The 15,827-nt window shown below is 43.0% G+C and overlaps 2 protein-coding genes across 2 annotated transcripts; both read left to right on the forward strand.

The window, feature by feature from the left end:
• LOC8080519 (homeobox-leucine zipper protein HOX29) lies at positions 3,331–8,907 on the forward strand. Its single transcript, XM_002454950.2, has 18 exons — positions 3,331–4,077; positions 4,146–4,423; positions 4,582–4,744; positions 4,867–4,976; positions 5,136–5,226; positions 5,354–5,449; positions 5,564–5,677; positions 5,773–5,856; positions 5,947–6,102; positions 6,193–6,267; positions 6,347–6,453; positions 6,546–6,738; positions 6,833–7,018; positions 7,115–7,192; positions 7,309–7,443; positions 7,540–7,874; positions 7,949–8,057; positions 8,309–8,907. The coding sequence occupies exons 2-18, from the start codon at positions 4,218–4,220 to the stop codon at positions 8,603–8,605; spliced, it is 2,535 nt and encodes an 844-aa protein (XP_002454995.1). The 5' UTR covers positions 3,331–4,077; positions 4,146–4,217; the 3' UTR covers positions 8,606–8,907.
• LOC8080520 lies at positions 10,102–13,907 on the forward strand. The gene is made up of 2 exons (XM_002454951.2): positions 10,102–11,320; positions 13,309–13,907. The coding sequence occupies exons 1-2, from the start codon at positions 10,204–10,206 to the stop codon at positions 13,350–13,352; spliced, it is 1,161 nt and encodes a 386-aa protein (XP_002454996.1). The 5' UTR covers positions 10,102–10,203; the 3' UTR covers positions 13,353–13,907.

The following is a 15,827-nucleotide window of genomic DNA, read 5'->3' on the forward strand; positions in this document are numbered from 1 at the left end:
TGGGTGTTCAACAGTTGGGCCCCCCTTGCTAAGGTCACCTTGGGACGATATAGCAAATCTGAGGAGGCCAAATTGGGGGTTTTGGGTTGGGTTGGATAGTTGATTGCTTTTAGAATAGTCATAGAGAACACAAAAGGCGTGCATATCCAGGCCATGACACGTCAGACCCAGGTAGTAAGTGGTTGGTAGTGGGGATAGGACAAGCCCTAGCTTTTTAGCTTTGGCCAGCTTTTCCATTTTCTTATGTTTGCAAAGCATGGAGTATCTTCCCTCTCATCACAGGAAAGAAGAACATGGAGGATCTCTTTTTGAGTTTTTGATATGAGAGAAAGCGTGGTCTTGGCAAGTGCCATGTGGACCAGTATTGAATAGTGGGTTGGCTTGCAGCTGTCAAGCTGATAGCCTGCAACTTTCCTCCTTCCATGGTCCAGGCTTGAGGCTCGGCCGACCACACGTAAGGGACTAAGGGTACGCTGTATCCGTATTTCTAGTACCAATACCTCATCATTGCCAAGTGAAGTATACTTGCTCAGGTGGAAAATAATAAATGACTGTCAATTCGTTTTCTGGTTAGGTTCAAACAGAAATGTCTAGTGTTTTTAGTCGACTATTCTGGAGACGACTATAATCATTAGGCTCACTTATTGTTGTGAAAGAAATGTATTTTGTCTTTTAGTCTTTTTTTTTGTACCAGCCTATATTTAGTTGAACGCTCACCAAAAAAAAAAAAAAAACCTAAATCATGATTCCTTTGAAAGACATTGCTGTGCCAACTGATTCCTGGTTAGAATCATGACATGTAACCACAGGAGTTGTAGATTAAAAAGAATAAAATAAAATCATGGCCTTAGTGTCTGCCACAAGAAGCTGTATAACCTGTTCCAAGTATTGGAGGGGCCAGGTGCTAACCGCCGAAACAAGCACTGAATCATGCTGCGGTGTACAAAAAATAATCGCGACCTCATAATGAAATTCCTTTGCATATTCATGCGTCCTTGCTGGAGGGCCGTGCACCGTGCTTGCCTTTGATTGGATGCAGTCCTAGATATCACACGTGTGTGCCAGTGCTACGAGCGAAAACATTACATAAGTTTTAGGAAAATGTCACGAGCACCAGCGTGATCATCACAGAGTGGTTAGGGCACATGGATCGATTGTCACTTGAGTCCCGTGGATAGTTACAGGCATATATATATTCTAATTTATTATAATGCCTTATTATAATCTTCTATGTGACCAACTTCATACTGAGTTTTGACAACTTCAAAATCATGTAACTTTGATTTTGGAAGAGAAACGACCGTAATCGAACGCTTTTGGAACAGGCCACCAGTTCAACCGGTTATTTTGGCTGGCCCTTAGTTAGAGGCTCAACTTAGCACTATGGTGGCCCTGTTTGAACCTCATGGTCTAAAGTTTATTGGGGTTTAGCCACTAAACTTTAGATCACTTCAGCTCTTGAGACTTTGAATAGAAGATGTAAAATATCACCTAAAGTTTAGTAGCCATCCTCATAATTAATATTTTAGACCATACAAGTAAGAATAAGCTAAACTGGTGTAAAGTTTTAGTTCTCAATTTGAACTAACTAAACTTTAGACCATAATCTAAACAGGCCTTTACGTCAGGTGAAACGGTGAAACCAGGGTCAAACTGAGTCCAAACGCCGAACAGTTTATCTTGTCATGTCAGTTAAAAACAAGAAGGAAAGAGTAAGGCTGGGTAGTTTTTTAGCGAGGTGCGAGGCCGGCGTGGCGACGCGGGGATGTGCGTGCACGCCGGGTGTGCCTGTGCCGGGCGCGGATCACCGCCTTTAATCGGGCTCCAAGTGCCGATAAAAAATCCGCTTCAACCATGGTCTTCGACCCGATGCAAGTTTACATTTTTAAAATTTTATTTATGAACCTGGCTTTGGCGCCCCCCAGGTGTGGCGCCTCTCAAAAAAAAAAAATCCAAGGCAAAGAAAGAAACCTTCTGCGCCTTGCCTGCCCTGCAGCGGCCTCCAATCTCGAGGAACATCCTCCTGGTCTTCGGTCTTCCCCAGGTCTCCCTCCCTATCTGTCCTCCTTAGCTTGGTAGTGCGTAATCCCTCTAGATTTGAACAAAATAAAAATTCCTAAGTTAGATTTGAACAAAGTAAAAAAAAATTCTAAAGTTTATTCAGTATCATTTATTTAGTATCATAGATACTAGTATTTTTTGTATAGATTTAATCTAACTTGAAATTGTTCATTTTCGTGAAAAAAAATAAGAATTGTAATTTTCTTTTGAATGGAGGGAGTATCCATCATATTGTTGTTTAATCAGTATATCCTTACCAAGTTACAAATAAAGAAGCGTGAACCTAAGAGCATCTCCAAGAGCTTTTCTAAATTTTATTTTCTAAATTATTATTTGGAGAGTCATTTGCATAAAATCGCTTTCTATATCTTTTTATTTTCAACAGTTTTTCTATATCTCATACGTACTCTAGAGAGTCATTCTCGTCTTATATATTTGACTAGCGAAAAATTCGAAATAGAAAATAGTTATATTTAGATAATCATTTAGATAAGGTGTTGGAGGGTAGTTTTTTTTTTACCAAAATCTCTCATGAAGATGCTCGAAAGAAAATTCAATCGGGAAAGAAGGGGGACAGCTCGTGCAAGGGGCAAATATGATATGGTCGAACTCGCGCAATTCAATGTGGGGGGAGAGAGATAGATGTCTTTAGATTAGAAGATCGAGAATTCACGCCCTGGGGCTAGGGGGAATGTCTGGAGTAGAGCGCTGGTAAGTATTAAAAATAAAAATATTAAAAGGAGCGAGAGCTAAAAGAAAAAGGAAAAGAGATTCCTTTAAGCACTGCACTGCTCGCCTGCCAAATTTTTATTTTGCGGTACCCTCTTCTCTCTCTCTCTCTCTCTCTCTCTCTCGGCGTGACGGGAAAAAGGAAAAGATGCAGGTTGTATTCTAGCGATAGAAAAAACTAGCAAGGGAAAAAGAAAAGCTCGGAATCTCGCCTAAAGCATGTGCAGAAAGCCCTCAATTATTTGTGGTATAAACCAGCAGCGAACCTCGCTGCTTCACTTCATGTACCCTAACCAATGCAAATATAGACCCTTTGGAATACAGGATTCTTTTTTTCATGTGAAAAATGAACTGATTCCTCTGAGATTCAATTTCTATATATACAATTGCTGTGAAATTCAATTCTAGATAATTAAATATTCTAGAACTGAAATATCTTCTCTCTCTATTTACTGAATAAATAAATAAATAAATAAAACCAAGCACGCAAAAAAAAAAAGGCCAGCCCGGGGGGGATTGAATTGGAATGTAGGTACGGGAGTGCTGCTTTCGGCGAATATTAATAATATTATTACCAGAGAAGAGATGGCATGGCAGGACTAAATTACAAGGTTGCAGGAGGCAGCACGGAACCATCGTTTTCCGAGGAATTATTACGCCGGCGAGGCGAGCAGAGAAGAAGGGGCAGCGAGGCTCCACTCCACGGCCGATTCGATCGTTTTTAAAGTACCACCAGCTAGTAGCTAGGGTGAAGCACATCGATCAGCTGCCGCTGGTGGTACTGGCAGTGGTGGTAGCTAGTAGCTGATCTCCTCTCCGATCCTCTCCGGCCCCCTCCTTCCATGTGTCCGGCCCGGCTCCAAATCCTCCTCGTGCTTGCCGATGTCCGGGCGTTAGAGGAAAGCGGCGGCACCGGTGCTCCGGCCATGGCCACTCGCCCCCTCCGCCCATGACCGACCCCACCACCCCATTCTTCTACTCCCTACTATTACACGGCTACTACACCGGGGCACGCACATGCCTCCCACCCCCACCCTCCATCGCTTGCATTGAGCAACACGCACGTCGTCGCTCCGCCGCCAATGCTTGCATGCCACGACCCACCAGTCACCACAGCTACTGGCCTCTACCTTCGCCCTCTCGCTAGCCTAGCTAGGATAGATCGAGCTGACTATCTGACCACAAGTGGTGGTAGCCACCTGCTATAGGAGGAGTATAGGCTATAGCAACTGCCGCCAGCTGCCAGAGCTCAAGCTCAGCTAGCTAGCTACGAGTCTGCTGTACACGGTACGGTGTTGGCCGCGCCTGCTGCTAGCTGATCGAGTACTTAGTTCTTGGTTGCTGTGCCATTGCAGCGGACGCCGGCGGCGGACCGGGGCCGGGGAGGGAGAGTTGGGAGACAAGTTACTTTGCTTGTGTACAGATCGATGGTGACGGCGAAGGAGGCCGCGGCGGCGGCCATGGACGCCAGCAAGTACGTGCGGTACACGCCGGAGCAGGTGGAGGCGCTGGAGCGGCTCTACTACGAGTGCCCCAAGCCGAGCTCGCTGCGCCGCCAGCAGCTCGTCCGCGACTGCCCCGTCCTCGCCAGCGTCGACCCCAAGCAGATCAAAGTCTGGTTCCAGAACCGCAGGTAATTAATTGTTTGCAAGCTTAGTCGTACTCGTACGTACGTGTCTTCCTATATATATATATATACCTGTCCTGCCGCCGTTCATGGCGCCGCGCCGGCCGTCCATGACCCGAGAATCTCCATCGCCGTACGCATCGATCATGCACGCACGCACGCAGGTGCCGGGAGAAGCAGCGGAAGGAGTCGTCTCGGTTGCAGGCGCTGAACCGGAAGCTGACGGCCATGAACAAGCTGCTCATGGAGGAGAACGACCGCCTGCAGAAGCAGGTCTCGCAGCTCGTCTACGAGAACGGCTACTACCGCCAGCAGACGCAGCAGAGCGTACGCATCGACTCTCTCATGCATGCCTCCTGCTCCTCTCCTCCCTGTTCATCACCACCTTCATCTCTCCTTTCTACTGCTGTGCTGTCTTCATCATCCCTCTGCCGACGACGTTGTTGCAGGCGGGGCTGGCGACCACGGACACGAGCTGCGAGTCGGTCGTCACCAGTGGCCACCAGAACGTGGCCGCGGCGGCGCCACAAGCGCAGCCGCGCGACGCAGGCCCTGCTGGGTACGTAACTACGTACGCGATCCTTCTCCTTCCTTGCCAGCCAGCCCGTGCTGCTTTTGCCTTTATTTCGATCGCCATGCTACTTTGGCATGGCTGGCCAGGCCTACTACCGTACCTGCAGTATCTGTAAGCGACATGGACGTTTCCTTGTCTCTGCAGGCTCATGTCCATAGCGGAGGAGACACTGACGGAGTTTCTGTCCAAGGCCACGGGGACCGCCGTCGAGTGGGTCCAGATGCCCGGGATGAAGGTTAGAACTATATTGCTTTTTCCCTGTTCCTTCTTCCTTTGATGAATTGAGTGAGTGATGAGATTATATTCCTCTCGTGGCTTAATTGCTCAATCTTTCTTGTCTCGCCATGCATGGGCACCTGCAGCCTGGTCCGGATTCCATTGGAATCATAGCCATCTCGCATGGTTGCGCGGGTGTGGCTGCGCGAGCTTGCGGCCTCGTGGGCATGGAGCCTGCCAAAGTGAGCTCTCTTGATTTGATTTGCTTCACTTCCCTGCATGCGTGTACCCTTGTGGCCCCTGACTGCCCTGAGTATACATAATACATAACTGAGTGCTGAGTGGTGCCTGTTCAGGTTGCTGAAGTCCTCAAGGATCGGCTGCTGTGGCTACGCGATTGCCGATCTATGGAGGTGGTGAATGTTCTTCCTGCCGGTAACAATGGCACAATTGAGCTTCTCTACTTGCAGGTTATTCGAACTGCTTTTTATTCTATAAAACTGATTGATTAACTCAAAGGGAATAGCTTACTTAGATACCATGTTTTTTTTTGTGTCGTCTTTAGCTCTATGCCCCCACAACGCTGGCGCCAGCTCGGGACTTCTGGTTGCTGCGGTACACCTCCATTCTTGATGATGGAAGTTTAGTGGTGAGAGTCTGAGGAGCGTCGAACATACATATGCGATTATATATGTGCATGTATCCATCTGCCAGCTACTTGACTTTGCTTGCTCTAAAGGTATGTGAGAGATCACTCAGTACCAAGCAGGGTGGCCCAAGCATGCCTCTTGTCCAGCCTTTTATCAGGGGTGAGATGCTTCCTAGTGGGTTCTTGATTCGGCCTAGCGACGGTGGAGGCAGTGTTATACACATCGTTGATCATATTGACTTGGAGGTAACAGAATCCAGATGATAATAACAACTGCTGATATTTAATTTAAGTTCATCCACAACAGAACTTTGAGCTACTTATATGTGTTCTCAGCCTTGGAGCGTGCCTGAAGTTGTGCGGCCACTGTATGAATCATCTGCAATGGTTGCTCAGAAGATGTCAATGGCGGTACAACACCATGAACTTCAATCTCCGATGTTGCTCGTACATCAATTTTGTGGACTGATTTTTTTGTTGCAAAATCCAGGCTTTGCGCTATCTTAGGCAGGTTGCTCATGAAGATACCCATTCTGTAATAACCGGATGGGGACGGCAGCCTGCTGCTTTACGGGCTCTGAGCCAAAAGCTCACCAGGTTGGGTTCTTGAACAGTACCGACAGAATGCTGATGGTTCTTGTCATGAATCTTCTTTAGTAACAGCCGTACATCTTCTTTCATTTTTACAGAGGTTTCAATGAAGCTCTTAATGGGCTTGCTGATGATGGATGGTCTGTGGTTGAAAGTGATGGAGTGGATGATGTTTGTATCTCTGTCAACTCATCCCCGAGTAAAGTGATCAACTGCAATGCAACTTTCAATAATGGATTGCCTGTAGTCAGTAGCAGTGTACTCTGTGCAAAGGCATCGATGCTGCTGCAGGTTAATTTCACCTTACAGTTAGAATTTCTTTTTATATTTACACTGTCAGAACATTCCGCTTTTTTTTTACACGAATTCTACTGCTATTTGTTAGGATGTTTCTCCGCCAGCACTCCTGCGCTTTATGCGGGAACAGCGGTCGCAGTGGGCTGACAGCAATTTAGATGCATTCTTTGCTTCTGCAATGAAACCAAATTTCTGCAATTTGCCTATGTCTCGCCTTGGAGGATTTAGTGGTCAGGTCATACTTCCTTTAGCCCACACGTTTGACCCTGAAGAAGTAAGCTCCTATTCTACTGTGAACTGCAACTAATCTCTCCAAATAAAAATAAATCTCTTTTGCTTAATGTATTCATTGCTTAATTTCTTATGCCAGTTCCTTGAGGTTATAAAATTAGGGAATGCCAGTAATTATCAAGACGCACTCCTGCACCGTGATCTGTTTCTGTTACAGGTAACTTTTAGTTTCACTTATACATCTGTCCTTGAATCTAATTTCACCATTAACAAGATATCTTGAGTTGTAAAGTTTGATCTCTGTGTAAGTTAAGTTCTCCACTGAATTGGCAGATGTACAATGGGGTAGACGAGAATATGGTAGGAACTTGTTCAGAGCTCATCTTTGCCCCTATAGACGCATCATTCAGCGATGACTCTCCACTGCTCCCATCTGGTTTCCGCATCATTCCGATCGACGCTCCTCTCGTAAGTCTACACCACTCAAAGAGCCTGTAACATTTCAGCTTCAACTACCAATGAACATTAATTACTTGATTCTCCTACCCTGCAAATACATGTCAGGACACATCTAGCCCCAAGTGCACATTGGACCTAGCCTCCACCCTTGAAGTTGGAACTCCCAGAAGCAGGATAAATGGCAGCGGTCCTGGAAATGCTGCTTCTGCTGGCTCAAAGGCTGTGATGACGATCGTGTTTCAGTTTGCCTTCGAGAGCCATCTGCAGGACAGTGTTGCAGCCATGGCAAGGCAGTACATGCGAAGCATCATTGCATCAGTTCAGAGGATCGCGCTGGCGCTCTCCTCCTCACGCCTCGTTCCTCATGGCAGCAGCATCAGTCACACTCCTGCTAGTCCGGAGGCAACCACGCTTGCCAGATGGATCTGCCAGAGTTACAGGTCTGTATGTACACTGATTAGCTAGTTTGTGTTCCAAATACTTGGATTTATGCTGATGCTGCTTGCTTGTGCAGATTTCATTTTGGGGCTGAGCTTATCAAATCCGGAGATGGTAGCGGCTGTGAAGGAGTGCTAAAAACCCTTTGGCATCATGCCAGTGCTATACTCTGCTGCTCTTTGAAGGTTTGCCCCCATTGCATCTGAAAATTACTTTGATATTGCAATTTGAGAATTACACTCTGTCCTATCTGCAGACAGCATCGGATTTCAGAACTTACCTTGAAACTATTCCACAGAAACTAGTCTCTGAATTCCAGATAATAACATGCTAAAACGTTGCTTGTGGTGTGAAACTTTCAGTCTTTCACCAATCTGGGATACTTATGTCTGAAAGTGATGGGCACGGTGACAACTCAACATTTCCATGCGTGCAGGCCTTGCCGGTGTTCACGTTCGCGAACCAGTCTGGCCTGGACATGCTGGAGACAACCCTGGTGGCGCTCCAGGACATCACCCTGGAGAAAGTGTTCGATGACCAAGGGAGGAAGAACCTGTGCGCGGAGCTCCCCGGCATCATGGAGCAGGGGTTCACGTGCATCCCCAGCGGGCTGTGCGTCTCCGGCCTGGGCCGGCCGGTGTCGTACGAGAAGGCGCTGGCGTGGAAGGTGCTCGACGACGACAGCGGCGCGCACTGCATCTGCTTCATGTTCGTCAACTGGTCGTTTGTGTAATGCATCTGCCAGGTCCGTCGCGCTCATGGGAAATCGGCTGATCGGTGGCATGTTTTAGGTTCGAATCGCCCTTTAATTATTGGGATGTAGTAAAATGGTTTCGGTTTTGAAGAAAAATGTGAAATGGTAGAAGGACCTGAATAGCAGTATTGTACACGGATGGATCATGTGATGTCAAACAAGAATGACCTTTTGTTTGATAATGAAGTTAACATGGCCCCTCCTTTATGGTTTTGATTAACATGTGTGTTAAATATGTGTTAGACAAATATATATTGTTAGAATAAAAAAGATTTATTCCAGCTTATGCAAGAGTGTACTCAGCCAATCATTATTGTATTCAACATTTTGCTGGATTCAAAGAGCTCACAAAAAGCATAAGAAAAGAAAAAGGAGACAAACAAACTTTTAGTTCTCCTTTCACCCCAAAAAATTATGTGTTTTGTTCTATCATTTTGTATAATGAAACTATACTATGCAAAAATTTTGATAAAAAGGTGGCTATTTTCTATTTTGGATTTTTTTTCTTCAAGAGGAGAAAAAAGCCCAAAAGAGTCTCAAGAGACCATAATAAAGGCAATAAATTCTGTATTTTGGATGAAACTAAACATAACCTTGTAAATTGACATTTTATATTTCATCATTTTAAAGTAATTGGTATTTTATATTTTGTTCCACGGATAACTGAGATAAAAAGGGAACTAAACACACTAAGGCCTTGTTTAGTTCCGAAATTTTTTTGGTTTTCGGAACTGTAGCACTTTCGTTTTTATTTGACAAACATTGTCCAATCATGAAGTAAGTACGCTTAAAAGATTCATCTCATGATTTACAAGTAAATTGTGCAATTAGTTTTTATTTTCGTCTATATTTAGTGCTCCATGCATGTGCCGCAAGATTCGATGTGACGGGAAATCTTAAAAAGTTTTTGGTTTTTTGGGTGAACTAAACAAGGCCTAAACTTGATATAGTCCTTGTTTACTTCCACCCTAAAATGCAAAAATTTTCAAGATTTGCCGTCACATCGAATCTTTAGACGCATGCATGGAGTATTAAATATAGACGAAAATAAAAACTAAGTGCACAGTTGGGTCAAAATGTACGAGACGAATCTTTTGAGCCTAGTCCACGGTTGGATAATAATTACCACAAACAAACAAAAGTGCTACAGTGTCTCGAAATTTTTCTCTTTACCAACTAAACATGGCCATAGTAGAAAGAAAATCACCCATACTTGGGCCTTGTTTAGTTTCGAAATTTTTTTGGTTTTTGGGACTGTAGCACTTTTATTTTTATTTGACAAACATTGTCTAATTATGGAGTAACTAGGCTTAAAAGATTCATCTCGCGATTTACAGCTACACTGTGTAATTAGTTTTTATTTTCGTTTAAATTTAGTGCTTCATACATGTGCCGTAAGATTCGATGTGACGGGAAATCTTGAAAATTTTTTGTATTTTGGGTGAACTAAACAAGGCCTTGACGAAAATCTCTATTGCTGTAATTTCTAACATTCTACATGCCCAACCCTCGTTCGCGGTTGCCCCACCAAAAACCTCCCCTCCGCCTCGCGCCGCCGCCGCCGCCCCGAGCGCGCCATGGCGCCGCCACGCCCGCCGCTGCCGCTGATCCACGACGTCATGGTCGAGATTTTCCTCCGCCTCCCGCCGGACGAGCCCGAGCACCTCTTCCGCGCCGCCCTCGTCTGCAAGCCGTGGCTCCGCATCCTCTGCGACCCCGGGTTCCTCCGCCGCTACCGCGCCTTCCACGGAGCCCCTCCCCTGCTCGGCCTCCTCCACAGGCTCAAGGTCATGCAAGGAGACCCCGAGCCCCGCCTCACCCCCACCACGGCGGCGCCCCTCTCCCCGTACCCCGACCGCGGCCGCTCGCGGGCCCTCGACTGCCGCCACGGCCGCGTCCTCCTCCACGTGGGGGCCGACTGCTGGCATTTCGTCGTTTGGGACCCCGTCACGGGCGACGAGCACCGCCTGGAGGAGCCTGGCATCCCGTGGCTGATCTACTCCGGCGCGGTGCTGTGCGCTGTGCCTGGCTGTGACCATCTCGACTGCCATGGCGGCCCCTTCCGAGTGGTGTTTGTGGTCACCGACGACCATGAGGAGCTCGTTAAGGCGACCGTGTACTCGTCAGAGACAGGTGCGTGGAGCTCGCCGGTGACTCTGGACAGTGGCTGTGAATCCTATGCTAAGCATAGGCGAGATGCTCTTGCCGATAGTGGTTTCTATTATATACCCTATGTCCAGCCTAGGCGAGGCGCTGTTATTGGAGATGAGGCTTACTTCACGCTGCGGTGGGGTAATGCAATTGTCAAGTATGATTGGGGCAACAATTCCATATCCTTGATTAATCCACCAACACAGCATGTGTATCATGTTGCTCTCATGGTGATGGAGGACAGCTCACTGGGGTTTGCCTGCGTTCAGGATTCCAGCCTTTATCTGTGGTCAAGGAAGGTGAATTCAGAACAAACTGCAGAATGGGTACAATGCAGGTCCATCGAGCTGGAAGAGATTATACCTGTCATCCGTCCTGATGATAAACCATTAGTGGTTGGCTGTGCAGAGGGTATGGATGCCATCTTCGTTAGCACAGGTGCTGGCTTATTCACAATCAGGCTCCACTCTAAGCTGGTTAAGAAGGTTGAGGGGTCTGGGGTCTACTTTAGTGTCCTACCCTACATGAGCTTCTACACTCCAGGTATTGTACTGGCCCCCTGCTTCTTCTCTGTTGCCCTGCATTTTGTATGTTTGCCTAATTAGTTGGTTATGATTTGTGAATAATTAGTCATAATGTAAGTAATGTCTGTTAGTTTGATTCACATATAGAGCTTGCCAAAAACAGATCTGTGTATGCTAGTTCAAACTGAATACATGATATTGGAAGACAGCTTGTTTAAGAGCATGACCAAGCACTAGTGGAATTGCTAAATATGCTGACAAACTTGTTGATTAGTATTACACTGTTACCTTGCTTCATATTTTCTTTTAAAAAAGATTTTGTTATTTTCTGGCACAGCTAAAATTCACGTACGAAAATCAGTCTTGTAACCTCTAGAATGAGTACTAGCTCATAGTTCATCAATCTGGAATCATGATTTGAACAGTCAGTTATGAGTTTGGTGCATGGCATCTGCTCAGATCATGGCACATTGTTATTGTGCAAGTCATTATGTTCAACTAGGGTTGTCTCATTGAATCCATCCTTATCATACCGTGAAAAATTTGCACTTCAGATTATTATGCCAGGCATAATTTAGTTACTGCTTGGTTAATATTCGATTCAACTACTTGGAACGGAAGTCATGTTTAATCTATGTTGTTTCTTTTTCTGTAAGTTTAATATATTTCTAACGTTATTTTCACCTTCAAAAGGGTTGTCAAGTAGTTGTGTCAACCTTTTTGTACATACAATTGGAGATACAAGCATCTGAGTCTTAATTTAGTTTTTTCTGTAAAGTGTTTATCATATGTAAATAGATTGAACAACTTCATCTAGCAAGCATGGAACTGGGATGTTTTACTACTAACTTGGAAAATGATGTTAAGGTTATGCTGTTAGTCATAAAAGCACCTCTTATTTATATGGTTGTTGAGTTCATGACTCAAGTCTGTCTATTCTTTGGAATAATTTCATCGATACCATCATTTAATGTTTGCTTTTCATCTATGCCATCATTTGGTTCATGAAAACCCTGTGCTACTATACGTCTATACGGAGCAATGCAAGAGAAGAAAGATCAAGTTATTGGTTGAATAGTTTATCAAGCATTAAATTTTGTTATTTTCTGGCACAGCTAAAGTCATCTGAAACTCAGTCTTGTAACCTCTGGAATGAGTACTAACCACATAGTTCAATTGTACTGGAATGCTGGGTTGGACGGTTATGAGTTTTGTGCATGGTCTTTGCAGATCATGTCACATGTCTTGTTGAATCCATCCTTATTGTACTGTTGAAAATTTGCACTTCAGTTTATTGTGACAGAAATATTTTAGTTACTGCTTGATTATATTAGATTCAGCTACTTGGAATGATAACCATGTTTACCTTGATTCTCTTTCCTGAATTTTTAATATGACTTCTACTGTCATCGTTGCCTTTAAAAGGGCTGTCAAATAGTTGTTTCAAACATTTTTGGATAAAATTAGAGATACAAGGATTTGAGCCATAATTTAGTTTCACCGTCAACTGTTTGTCATTTGTAAGTATATTTAAAAGGCTTATTCGCAAGTGCGGGACTCTAATGTTATACAAACTTGTAATTTTTTTGTAAAAGGTTATGCTGTTATAGTCATAAATAGAACCTGTTGTCTGTATAGTGGTTGCTGAGTTCTGGACTCAAGTCGGCTATTCTTTGGAATAATTTCATCGATACTATAATATCTATGCCATCATTTGATTCCTGAAGAGGCTGATTTGTTGGATAGTCAATGAAACATGAAATGGCTGCTAGTAAAAAATGGAGGTTGCTACATGTTTAAGCAAGCTGGTTCTAGTATTGTATTGTACGGTTACCTGCTTCACATGTGTCTTTAAATATTATATTATTTTCTGCATAGCTGAAGCTCACATCTCAAATTAAGTCTAATAACTTTTGAAACTATTTCTCAGTCATAGCTCATTGAGTTGTAAATTCAGAGTTGACATTTTGTTATGACTTATGAGTTTTTTGGTTGGCATCTTTCTAGATCATGGCAGATTGTTGTCGCTTGGAGGACTTACTGATCTCTGATGTGCTGCTCACAGTGATAAAATTGCAGAATTCACAAATCCAGCCTTGATTCTGATGGTGTTGGCTCGAGTTATTTTGTTTCCTGTTAGTAGTTTCATGTCATTATGCTCAAGTGCGACCGTGCTCACTCAAGTTGTTCCGATCATGTTGCTGATAAAAAATGTACTTTTGTCGGTTTCTCATCTGTTGAACAGTTTAGTAGGAATGGGTCAAGCCGCCATGTCCAAGTGTTGTCCTGTCGAATATCTCCTGATCTGTGTTTCTGTCCGATATGTCAGGAATATTTAGCTACCGGCTCTGTCGTTTCCATTTTCTTAAAAGATTATGACATTCAGTGTTGACTGCTGCTCTTCAACAAGGTTGTCAACTAGTAGCAGTGTAATTTTTTTTAATACATAACTGGAAGGTTTCAGTTTTGGGCATCTCTTGTAAAGTCAGGGCTGAAGTCTGGTTATTGAGGAGTCTTTGGGAAGCAGGACCAATTGAATAATTGATCTAGTTGACCGAGCATCAAGCCACAGCTATGAAAAAATGGAGATGAAACTTTACTTTGGATGCCATGTTTTTCCTGTTTTCTTTTTCTAAGCTGGATTTCTTATGCATCGCTTTTTCATTCGTCGCAAGAAACAATTTCAGAATGTTCTCATGTGAATCTGGACCGACGATTTCTACCCAGAGTTAATTAGAAAGTCATTTGCATTGTCAGGAATAATGGGCCAATTGCTCTTACCAGTTGCCATAATTGCTAGCTCTGAACGTTTGCATGAGATATCCTCAAGCCCCAACCGATTACTACCTGATTGCATCCGAATTCAAAATAAACAAATTACTTTCAAAGCAATTGTGCTTTGTCAAACCTAAGAATGATCAAAATTTCTTGGTTTAGAAAAAGGACATGTAGTTCACTTTTCTTTGCCAAATTGAGTGGCACAGCCCATGGCTCAATTGCACCCTCGGGAGCAGAATGCTAGTACCGGCTTGAACTTTATTTTTAAGTAAAGTCTACCACTTCCTAAACTTATCCCGATTACTCCAACAGCTTGGCTAAAATTAGTAACTAAATTCTATTATTTAATTATTTTATAAAATCGGTATTTTCTTAAAAAGAAAGAGGTTTACGGCAGTTTTGCTATCAGATAGCTAGTGTCAGACTGTCAGTGGTTGGCTATATATGGTCATCAAAAATCAAGAGATAACCATTTTTTTTATTTTACAAAACCAAATAACACATCTGTTGGAGCCTATTTTTTTTATACAAGTTCTAAAATAGCCTTCATAATAAAAATAGCCGAGTTGTTGGAGTTGCTCTAAAAGGTTGGGAACCGGGATTAAAGCAGGTTTCTCCGTTAGTGCCTTAGTGGTATATATGTAAAAATTATGTTTTACATATAAAGTACACAAAATAAACAAAAGTATATGTAAAAACTATTCTGAAGTAAGAATATTCTAAATGTTGTAGTAAACAAACACAAACTATCGATGCTATTGACTATCTTGCTGGTTGACTCTAAAGGGGAGAGGGCTCTAAGCGCGAGGGTGAGAAGTGCGGTCCATGCAGCAAACACTTTTGTTCTGTTGAAATTAGAAAAAATAAAATCCACTTTTCCTCTCTCAATTTTTACAAAAGTCCGTTTTTCCTCTCTCAACTTTTAAAACCGTGTGTTTTACCTCCCTGACTTGGTTATACGCGGTTTTAACAGCAGTTTCATCTTTTTTTTATTTTGACTGAATCTTTGAAAAATTATAGTAAAACACACAAAAAATCATGAAATAAAAAAATCTAATTTTGTTTGATTCTACATAAGTAGATCTACACAGTGAACATATAATATGATATGCTTTAGTAAAAAGTTTTTGTTGTAAATTTTAATTTATTCTTTTTTGTAATTAATTAGAATAATTTATAACTATAGTTTTTAGATCTGGTTATGGTAAATTTTTTGAGGTGGCCTAATTAATATATGCTTAAATTATAGTAAAAATTCATACTCATTGGATAATGTATAACTTAGTTATAGATTTACACATGTACATTGTGTAGATCTACTCATGTGGAGTCTAATAAAATTATATTTTCTATTTTTATACTTTTTTATGATTTATTATGATTTTTCAAATATTCAGCCAAAACAAATAAAAAAGAAAAAGACAAAACCTCTTTCAAAACAACTTATAACCGGGCCAGTGAAGTAAAACGCACGGTTTCAAAAGGTGAGGAGGGTGATTTGGCTAGTTTTAGAGTTCGCAAAGGAAAAACAGACTTTTTTAAGAAAAAGAATTCGATGGCATATATAAATAAAAATTCAAATGTTCAATTGCTCGGTTTATTCAGTGACAGGCAGGCCAATTTCATATATAAACGAGCAAGATCATCCCCGCGCGCCAATTTAGAGATACATATACTGAATGTTATGAATGACCTCACCAAATACTGAATGACAAAGTGAAGATGGCACAAGTATACACGTACATATA

The sequence above is a fragment of the Sorghum bicolor genome, chromosome 3 (genome assembly GCF_000003195.3).
Source record: "Sorghum bicolor cultivar BTx623 chromosome 3, Sorghum_bicolor_NCBIv3, whole genome shotgun sequence".
NCBI lineage: Eukaryota > Viridiplantae > Streptophyta > Magnoliopsida > Poales > Poaceae > Sorghum > Sorghum bicolor.

Excerpts from the sequence above, each read along its gene's own strand:
- LOC8080519 (XM_002454950.2), top strand. The coding sequence starts at position 4,218 with ATGGTGACGGCGAAGGAGGCCGCGGCGGCGGCCATGGACGCCAGCAAG. Across the intron at positions 4,424-4,581 it reads GTCTGGTTCCAGAACCGCAG|GTGCCGGGAGAAGCAGCGGA; the intron begins GTAATTAATTGT and ends GCACGCACGCAG. Across the intron at positions 7,019-7,114 it reads ACACGTTTGACCCTGAAGAA|TTCCTTGAGGTTATAAAATT; the intron begins GTAAGCTCCTAT and ends TTCTTATGCCAG.
- LOC8080520 (XM_002454951.2), top strand. The coding sequence starts at position 10,204 with ATGGCGCCGCCACGCCCGCCGCTGCCGCTGATCCACGACGTCATGGTC. Across the intron at positions 11,321-13,308 it reads CATGAGCTTCTACACTCCAG|ATCATGGCAGATTGTTGTCG; the intron begins GTATTGTACTGG and ends GCATCTTTCTAG.